The 10,172-nt window shown below is 44.5% G+C and overlaps 1 protein-coding gene across 7 annotated transcripts in view; it reads left to right on the top strand.

Annotated features, from left to right (window-relative positions):
• Nucleotides 1-66: 66 nt before the first annotated feature.
• KIF9 (kinesin family member 9) overlaps nucleotides 67-10,172 on the top strand; it is a 29,055-nt gene continuing 18,949 nt past the window's right edge. For 3 of the 7 annotated variants that reach the window (XR_008238388.1, XR_008238389.1, XM_052808970.1), the window contains exons 1-11: nucleotides 67-176; nucleotides 670-755; nucleotides 2,101-2,245; nucleotides 3,354-3,454; nucleotides 4,023-4,188; nucleotides 4,324-4,430; nucleotides 5,233-5,457; nucleotides 7,607-7,690; nucleotides 7,811-7,903; nucleotides 8,632-8,779; nucleotides 9,637-9,701. Coding sequence is in view for 5 of the 7 variants with exons in the window: in XM_052808970.1 (XP_052664930.1) it covers nucleotides 2,230-2,245; nucleotides 3,354-3,454; nucleotides 4,023-4,188; nucleotides 4,324-4,430; nucleotides 5,233-5,457; nucleotides 7,607-7,690; nucleotides 7,811-7,903; nucleotides 8,632-8,779; nucleotides 9,637-9,701 (1,005 nt within the window). In the remaining 2 variants the exon portion in view is untranslated. The other 4 variants (XM_052808981.1, XM_052808990.1, XM_052808997.1 and 1 more) reach the window with 4 other exon arrangements.

The following is a 10,172-nucleotide window of genomic DNA, read 5'->3' as shown; positions in this document are numbered from 1 at the left end:
TGTCCCCGCCCGGCCACCGTAACGCGGCCCTTACACACGCACCCCCCCTCCCACTTCCGCCTCCGTCCGCTTCCGGGAGAGACCGGAAGAGGTGGGTGCCATGGCAACGGCGTACACAGCCCCCGCTGGCCGCCGCGGCTTCTCCGAGCCCGGGCCCGGTTGAGGAGGGGACGCAGGTAGGTGAGGGGTGGGGGCTGCCCCCGGGGGTCGACCCCTCCTCAGGGCCTTGTCGTCAGCCGCCTCCTCCGGCCGTGGTGTCCCCACAGGCCGCATCAGCCCCGCAGGCTTTGTCCCCCTCCTCCAGGCCTTGTCGTCGTCCCCCCCCCGGCAAGGCCTCGCCTTCTGCCCTCCAGGCTTTGTTCCCCTCACTCAGGCGATGTCTCCGTAGGCCTTGCTCTCCCTCTCGCCGTCCCCCAGCCTCACCTCCTCAAGACCTTGTGTCCCCACCATCTCCACCCCCCCACCCCCCCAGGTCTGCTAAAACATGGACGATCTTTTCCCTGTCCCCACAGCCCCCGCCTCGGCCCCAGCTCCCTGTCAGGTCACCTCCTTTGCCCTCCTCTCCAGCAAGCGGGGCTGTGGGCATGGCTGTCCACGGCACTCCCTCTGTTGCCTGTTATCTCGGCCATCCTCATGCCCTCATCCCACCTCTTCTGTCATCTCTCCTAGGCCCCCGTTATTGGTGCAGCCGGGTCACCAGCCGCCTCGCATCCCGCACTGTCTGGCTGGTTTGCAGTCAGCTGGGAAGGCAGAAGGTAATTTGGGGCTCTTCTCTCTCCCATTCTCCTTGGGGCAGAGGTGGCCCCAGGTGTGCAGATGGCCTGGGTGCTGAGGCAGAACTGGGCTTTTGATGTTGAACCGGGTGGATTCAATGCTGAAAGCATCACTGGAGTTTTAATTCTAGGGACAGCCTCACGGTCACCACCTCAAAAGCAGCTTTGCCTCTCCAGTGTTTAGATTTGGCCCAGATTTTTGTCCATCTGTGGTGGATAAGCTTAGGTCTCTCAGAAAACTGCACTTCACTGCTCTGGGTACACAGTTCTGTGCCAATCAGCCCCAAAATCCCCATCTAAAATTTCCCTTTGGCATTAATCTTTGTGTAGGCATGTTGGTGTCTGCCTCCATTGCAGAGATAACTGTGTTTCCATTAATTCTGAGCATAACTAGTCTGTTAGTCTTGAGACTAACTAATCGGGGAGTCCTGCTGGCTTCAGCTGCTGTGTAAGGAGGAACCAAGGAACTTGGGTTTGGCACCTTGTCATAAAGAGCTTCAAAACCGACGGCCCAAGTTGTGAATTGTGATTTGCTTTGCTTGCTTGGTTTATGTTACGGGTGCTGAATGATGAGCGAAGGTAGCAGCAAGTCTCACTCTTGTCCTTTCAACATTTCCTGTTTGAACCAGGGGCGGATGATTTAGCGGTGAAACAGCCAGAAACATTTTTGGTTAGCTGACCAGTAAACATGTAGGTTTTTTCGTAGTGCCTCAATAAAAATTCCACTGCAGACAAAAAACCCCCACAATTACTAATCAGATTGGTTGGATGCTTGGGGTATTGCTAATGAGCTGGAGAGCTTTTGGTCTCTACGCGGTTGGTTAGGAGTCTGCCAGAGAGGTGTTTCCCAGTTTCCTTCCCGTCTTCTAACGTTAGTAAATACTCCCAGGAGTAATTTGCTTTTGTCCTAACATCGAACAATGGGCATTGTTGCAGTGAGGAAAATTCCACTAATTTGGAATTTGTTCTGTCTCTCTCTGATTCATATTAGAGTTTTTGCCTAAAATTTTCCCCTGCTCCTTCTTCCTGCTGTGCTTCTTGCTGCAGCTTTGAAGAAATAAGGTACATGCCCCTCCAGCACCGGGTTATATTTGCGTAGCAGAGTTTTGTGATCTCTAACAATCCCGATAACCAGATAAATAGCATTTCCACGCTGGTTACCAACTTTAAAACTCCATGTCTGTTTCCATTTCGCTTGTACCTGTGCTGCTCCTGCCTTTATTTACGCAGCGCTGGCAAATATTTTGGCAGCTTTTTGTGTGTGTCACTTAGAGCCTATCCTTATGGTAACGTCTGTGCACTTCTTTATCACCGTGCTTTTTCACAGATCATTTATTTGAAGACAGTCGCCCATGCTGAAGAGATTATGGTTGCGGTAACATAGCTCTATTTTGGATTCTACAGTGGGCATTGTGCTGGCATCGCTGCGGTAGTCGAGGAAAAGGACAAGGCGCCCATGGTACCTTTACCAGGTAGTCATTCAAATGGTCACCTCTGTTTTAAATAAAGAGAAGTCTTGGTTCAACTCACATGTCTATGTTTCTTTTTAAAGGAGTCACAGCAGATAAGGTGAATAAAAATACTTAATATACAAGGGATACAAAGATCTAGTCCAAAATTAGAAGTTGTCACTAGATATTACACAACTATTGGGCATAGGCTGTCTGTAGGAAACAGCCGAGAGAAAACACAGGATCTGCATGTTCCAGGGATTTAAAAATACTCAGTCCATGTTTCTTAGATGGGGCTTTAGCAGCTGGATGTATCCTCTGAGCCCTCCTCTGGTGGATTTTAGCCAGCAAATCCTCTAGCTTTGCCAGATATTGACAGCCACTTACTGAACTTGCATTGACCAGAAGAGCAACACAAGAATTTCACCAGGAGTTGTCAGGCACGTGCCTTTTTTTCTTCTGGAAACTTTAAGATCAGGTGTTCATTAGGAAGTTTAAAATATTTTTGCATATCAGTATAAAGAAGGGGTTACAAAGATATGAGAAATGCATATTCAATACAGACTGTAAACAAGGTAATTGCTGCTCAGAGCATTGGAAATGTTGGCATACCAATGGGCTGCATGGTCCTTTGCAGTGCTGTTGAGTTCCTTCAGGCTTGGTTTCACCTATACCATGTCTTACTCAAAGCCTCAGAAGCTTGAAACACAGTTCTGGATGAGCTGACCTTACAAAACGAGTCTGTGTGTGCCTTCACACACAGAAAACACTAGACAAAGGAAAATCCGTCTTGTATTCCTGCAATTGTTTTGATTTGCAAGGCTAAGAGGAAGAAAAGCTTGTGTTGTCAAACACCAATGTGCCTGATATACAAGAGGAAATCATGATCAGTAAGACCCTTCTCTTTTTACATGCTCAGTTTTCTGAGCAGAACAATGCTGCAAAGAATTTTCAGCAACTGTTTGCCCACAGTTGCTTTTAATAAAGAGTAGAAAGTGCAGCTGAACATTTGTCAATGCTGTATTTTTAAACTTGACTACTCTGTAGCTTGCCTTTTCATAACAAATAACATTTAATTTCATTTTAGGGAGTGCAACATTGTTGATTTTTCCCTTTTTTCCCTCTCTAGTTAGAATGGATGCAGTAGAAAAGAGAGTCCATACATTTGTGCGAGTCAAGCCAACATCTAATTTTGCTCAAGATATGATCAAGTTTGGGCCAGACAACAAGGTAGACAAAAAGAGATTGCAAGTGTGAAAGGTTCGGAATTTGATTTCAGTTTTGCCCACAGAAATGCAGAATTCTTCCATTCCTTAAGGCCATGCATAACTTTTTGGTGCATGTTGATACATGTGTTCCTGCATGCTGTGCTCCTCTGTGCTGACAGTAGCTTGTGGTTTTGTATCAGCAAGCATGACTATGGAAAACATACTTCTTGTGGTACAGTCACTAGAGAAGATCCTCAAAAGGACTGGGAGTCTGACCGTTCCTTGAGGAATTCCTAGTGGTAACCACCATTTCAGCCTAAGAGGTGTCCCTGTGGAACAGTCTATTTCTATCCCCCCTTATGAAATCAGACACATCACTGACAGGTAAACAGATGAGCTTAGCCACATTTCCTTTTTTTTAAAGTATCTATTACCAGAAAATACCATCAAGATCAGTAAAACAATATTATTATTTGTGCTCCGTTTTCTACTTACCTCCAGGTCTTCAGTGGGTATTTTTTTTTTCAGACAATAACTGCTGAAACTCTTCATGGCTATCAAAGTTATCTTTGTCTCTTTTTGGGTTTCAGACCATAGATATATACATCAAAAAAGATGCCAAGAAAGGAGTTGTGAATAACAGGCAGACTGACTGGTCCTTTAGACTGGATGGCGTCCTTCACAATACCTCCCAGGAACTGGCTTATGAGACTGTGGCTAAGAAATTGGTGTCTGAAGCTTTAATTGGCTATAATGGTAATTTGTTGCTATTTTTATTATTTTGACAATAAGTGTAGATTTGATCTGAGGGAGAGATCCTTTTGATGTTCCATCTGAGAAACGCAGAGGCTCCCTCCTAAGTTTATTCTTTTGCTTTTGAATCTTTTCTAGGCACGATAATGTGCTATGGGCAAACGGGGGCTGGTAAAACTTACACGATGACGGGAGCAACTGCTGAGTACAAGCATCGAGGAATCATACCCCGAGCTATACAGCAGGTACTGGATTTGAGTGGGAAAAGAGGCTGGAAGAAATCACAAGGTCATCTCTTGTATCAGCTCTTGCTGATACTCATAAAAGTGTTTTAACACAGTGAATATGTTTTATGTTTATCTCCACCGGTCCTTTTTTTTTGCTTCATTTTATCTAAGTAATGATCATTAAAGAAGTAAAGGAGGCTGTAAAACATAGTTACTTTGCACCTTCGTTTTACTACACTGTGACCTTGTGCACTGATAACGGCGACGTTTCGGAGCATTGGGATGGTGTTGGCTTGAAACATGCTGATTTGTTGGTCCCGTTGCTGCATAGACACATCCCTGTCCAGAGGCACAAGTCTACCACTGCTCTGCGGGGGCAGGTCTGCTTATCTTTAGGCAGCGATACTGCAGAATGCTCTCCACTCCCACAGAGACAACTGACATGCTCGGTGTGGGGCTGACACAACGCATACAACCTGAAACAAAGACGGGAGGAATTCTGTAGTTCTGCTTTACTGTCAATTGCAGAGGTTGTTCCTGTTTAATTCTACCAGCTCACATAAAGTACATGCTGCTTCCCAAATGTAAGCAGGCCTTCAAAATTGTTGTTTTCAAAGCTATCATTTTGCAAAATCGTTAAAACCGTTGACTTAGCCCTGTCAGCCCTCAGACAACCACAGTTCAGAATTAGCTACATGTACACAGATGCACTTGTAGCTGCACAGAAAGTTATAAATAGCTTCTCTGGAAAGCCATAAATAGCTAATAATTCTGTTTGTGAGCTAGCACCGCCACTGACAAACTCTTTGTCTTTGTATAGGTCTTCAAAGCAACTGCACATTCTGTTGATCCGTTCATCACTGTCCGAATATCCTACCTGGAAATCTACAATGAGACCTTGTTTGACCTTCTGTCCACCATGACCAGCAATGGGACCAGTGACATGCAGATGGCTGTAGTGGATTGCCCACAGGGTGTTTATGTGAAGGGCTTATCTATACATTCAGTTAGCCACGAGGAAGATGCTCTAAATCTCCTTTTTGAGGCAAGAAAAAACAAATATTACACTTCATCTGATTGTTATATTTATTGGCTTAGCTGAGGGAGGAGGCGGTAAAGCAGGAGGTTTGTGTCCAGGATGGCTGCAGGGAGGTTCAGGCCTCTTTGTTCTCTTTATTGTGGATAAAAGAACTGGTAACTCTTTGTAGCCCTGTTCTTGCAAGGAAAATGTCCCTGGCACAGACATTCTGGAAGATCTCTGTGGAGAAACCCTGTTTTTAGTGTACGCCAGAGCAAGTCAAGCGATGGAGGAAATATGTTGAGGTGAGACCACAGAACGTAGTAGCGTTGGAGATTCCAGGCAGCACCAAAATAGTGAAAGCAGCCGCAGAATCTGCCTTCATTTCAAAAGCCTTGTCTGAAATACCAGCCACCTCACCGACCCCTTCGGCCAACTGAGATCCCAGACAGCCAAAAAGACTTGTTTTCGTTACACCGGTTATCACATAAGGGTGTCAGTGAGTGACTTAGTACAAAGTGTAGAATATTTGGGATCCTTTTAGACCCACCAGCTGACCGACACTGGAATTTCTTCCTGAAAAACACACCTGCCTGTCCTAGCTATGTCAATGCTCCAAGAAAAAAGAGTCTTACCAGTGACATCTTTGGCAGATAGGTTGGGATGGTCATGGCATAGGTACGGTTAGTCAGATTTTATGGCAAGGACTTTCACACAGTGGGTTGGATTTGTGAAGGGAGTTTGCTTACTTATGTCTGCATCTTTCTTTTACTTGTGTGTACTTTAGTTCGTAAGGAAAACATGAATAAATAATTGGTTCTGTATGCAGGAAGCGTATTCTTACCAGGAGCCATCTGGTGTCCTTAAAATCTTTCACTTGCCTTTTTAATAATGGGACTGTGTTGTCCTAAGCTAGCCTCTGTGATTTGCAGGAGCTCCCATTTTCTTTTTAATGAGTAGAAGGATGATGATAATGCAGCTTAACTTGAGATCTGTTGACAGAAGAAGTACAAGTGATGCCTGGGGATCTGTTCAGGTCCTTAGATGAGTTCTGCCTGTGGTTCTAGGTTCACAGAGAAAGCTCCAGGGTTTGAGGAGGCTGCCCACTATGCTGTGACTCTTCATCTGTGGAGTGGGGCTGATAGTATTTACCTAGAGATCTTCACCTTCATCCTTGCTCTTAGATTTACACTCCCTAGTGTGGAGCCAGTCACTGACCTTCCAGCTCTCAAAGGTCATTGTCCTTTGAGACCCAGGCAGACCAGTCAGCTGCGAAACCTGTTGACAAGTGCAATTCTATGCTGTAGAGCCTTCCGTTTCCTTTTCTGCCTTGCCAGCCTGGCAGCACAGCTCTGTGATAGACTGGTGCTCCTAACAAGCAGTTGCAACATCATTTTCGATGTTGCTTTCTTTTCCTGTAAGTAGGCATTACAAATTTGTGGCTATCATTTCTGTGTGAGTTTTCTATGACATGTAAAGCTTGGGGAGCTCTTTGGTTTTCTAGTCATCAAGAAACTGAAACAGCCGGGGAGGTATTGCCTCTGAACAAGGCTTGCCTGACTGTTCCTCAAAAAGCCACAGTTCTGTGACCTGAGCCTTGAAAGTGGAAATGCAGATAATGTGGTCTCCGGTAAAAGGCATTATTACAGTAAACAGTGACCTTTACCAACTGCACCATGAAATGCTTTGAGGGGTCTTTGGGTAAGAAAACAAGGCAAATACAGTGAGCTCCTGCTCTGACTGCTCTAACCAACTGGTTGGTGTTACGGGCTCTGCAGAGTGAGGATTGAACCACTGTTTATTTAGAATCACAGAATCATTTAAGTTGGAAAAGACCTTCAAGATCATCGAGTCCAACCATCAACCATGCCCACTAAACCATGTCCTGAAGTACCCCGTCTACTCGCTTTTTGAATACCTCCAGGGATGGTGACTCAACCACTTCCCTGGGCAGCCTATTCCAATGTCTGACAACCCTCTCAGTAAAAAAAATTTTCCTAATATCTAACCTAAATCTCCCTTGCCTCAAATTGAGGCCATTTCCTCTCGTCCTATCTCCAGCCACCTGACAGAAGAAACCAGCACCCACAACTAACTGTGTGGATTTCTGATTTCCCTTTATTCTACCAATGCAAAAGTTTAAAAACACTGTCCTGAATTTTGACTTCATTTGCAGGGTGAGACCAACAGAATGATAGCAGAGCACACACTGAATAAAAATTCATCCAGATCCCATTGCATCTTTACTATTTATATTGAGGTAAGAGCTCCAGCAGTTTTTCTAGGGACTCAAATGGCTGATGATCTTTACATGTTTGTTTTTTACTGTATTTCAGTTTTGTCTACTGTTAAGTACAGTTTATATTCTTTTCTCCCTCAGTCTCGTTTCAGAGTTTTCTCAGATGTCAAATGCATTAACTCTAAAATCAACTTAATAGATCTGGCAGGCTCAGAGAGACTGAGCAAGACTGGAGTAAGTAATGGAAGAAATATTTCAGTGAAGAGTCTAGTAATCAACATGGTGGAGGTGAAATTCTGGGTTTTCCCCACAACAGAATTCAACCTGTGATAAGTAGGAGGGACTGTGACAAATTGTAAGTCACATTAACACATCAGAGGGTGCTCAGTTGTTTGCAGCTGCTGTGTATCGTTTCTAAGTCCACATGTATGTGACTCCCATCCTGGATGTGCCTTCCAACCTTACCCACATGCAGTTAGTTAATTTGAGTTAATTTCTCCATGAAAGAAAGGGCTAGAGCCATCACCTATTAAGACAAAAGACCTCTGATTTTCCTCTTCATTCTATGAGTGACAGTGCAAATCCCCCACTCCTGGTCACAGCAGCCAAACCCATGAAACTTTCTTAGAGCATTAGGGCTCAACAACTGAAAGCTCCTCAGGTCCCGTGTGACATTCTGTATTGATCAGAATAGAAATCGCATCAGCCCGGTGACAAATATATAATTTACCCTTTGGGAAGGAAAGCCAGTGGTCCTTGTAGACTTGTAATGAAAACCTGACATCTCTGAAAACTTGTTTTCAGACTGAAGAAAGCTCTAGATCACAAATTTATTGGGTCTGAATTAGATCCTTACCCTCACAGTCAAGTGGAGATGTACCCTCAGTAAGGAATATGCTCTCTTCTGCGGTTTGGCCAGAAACATGTGTTGTGGAAGCTTTGCCTTTTGATCTTCATTACAGTCTGAAGGACAGGTTCTGAAAGAAGCCACGTACATCAACAAGTCTCTGTCATTCCTTGAGCAAATCATCATTGCCTTGGCCGATCCTAAGAGGGACCACATCCCCTTCCGGCAGAGCAAGCTCACTCACGTTCTCAAGGACTCACTAGGTAAGAGCTGTGCATTACAACAGCCCCAAATAGTTCCTAGAAAACAGTGTTGTTTCAATGAGCATATTAAGTCCTAAGGCCATAACATACAAACACATGGAACTCATCATCGTTCTCAGGATGTCTGTTTTTCCTCATCAAATAAAACAGCAGGCGCAGGAGACAGTACAAAGCCCACACTGATCAAGCAAGTAGAAATTAACGAAACCTTTGTTAGAATACTTTAAAAAACTACCACCAACCCCCCCCCCCCAACCCAGCATGTTACAAGCCTTTTCAGATGCTCCTGCTTTAGGATCAGGCTACAGGTGATAAACACAAAGCTGTGGTGCATTGTGAGTCCACAGGAAAGGCTTATGCTCTTGGAATGCAGGCTGGAGACATGGGAGGAGAAAGCAGCTGAAAACAGGCTGTAGACATTTGTGTGGAGTAACCGAAGTCATCAGAAATAAGAGTGATGTTTGAGGCATTCCAAGCACAAGTCTTGCGTTGCTTTTAGGAAAGGCAGTGACTATGTCCTGCCAGGTTCCTCACTATTAGATTTAGGCCAAGGGCTTTTAAAATCCTCTGCTCCAGTTTTCCTGATTTCAGGCTTTCACAGTTTGTATTCCCATCCATCTTACTGCATCATCACCACATGAGAAACACATTTTACCTTTATTCTTAAGTCATTCTGTGCCACTGTGTTTCTGTACCCATGGGAACTTTAGAGGGACAGTTAGAAACTGGCTGTGTTCTTTGTTGCTTCTTTTTCTCTATTTTAGTCAGCACATAATATAATACATTCCAGAAAAGGAAACAATAAAAACCCCCAAATTATATTCTTTGCTTTTTTTTTTCTTTTAAAATTTTCCCAGGGGGAAACTGCAATACTGTCCTAGTGGCAAATATCTGTGGGGAAGCTGTGCATGTGGAAGAGACTGTAAGTTGAACTGATTTCTGCAGAATTAAAGTCTTGTTCCTGCTACTGTTGCAATTGGCTGTAGCTCGGTTTAAAGAATAGTCTCTGGAGGGCCATGGCAGAAGTCCCAGAGAAACATCCTGCCTAATTCATCAGAAACATTGGATAGCTCATCTTATCTCAAAGGCTCAGAAAACAGATTGCTCTGCCAATCTGCTTTGTGATGCAAACAGACGAGTGGTAACTGGCCCGGGGGAAAATGAGAGCCTGAAATAGAGCAGGCACAAGCAGCTAAAATCTGAGCACACTGGATAGTGTTAATTATTACTGTTGGTTCAACTCTATGAATGTGTTTGAATGGTACATTCAAAGAAGAAGGCAAAATGAGGTCAATGGAATCACACCAGTTCACATCAGAGCCGAGCTGGCTTTCTGCTGGTTCAGGAATCAGGAGTAACCTCCTAACAGTAAGGTTTCTTAACCTGTGAAATA

This window comes from Harpia harpyja, chromosome 1 (genome assembly GCF_026419915.1).
Source record: "Harpia harpyja isolate bHarHar1 chromosome 1, bHarHar1 primary haplotype, whole genome shotgun sequence".
NCBI lineage: Eukaryota > Metazoa > Chordata > Aves > Accipitriformes > Accipitridae > Harpia > Harpia harpyja.
Note: the sequence above shows the minus strand (reverse complement) of the source record. Positions and strands in the feature narration are given on the sequence as shown.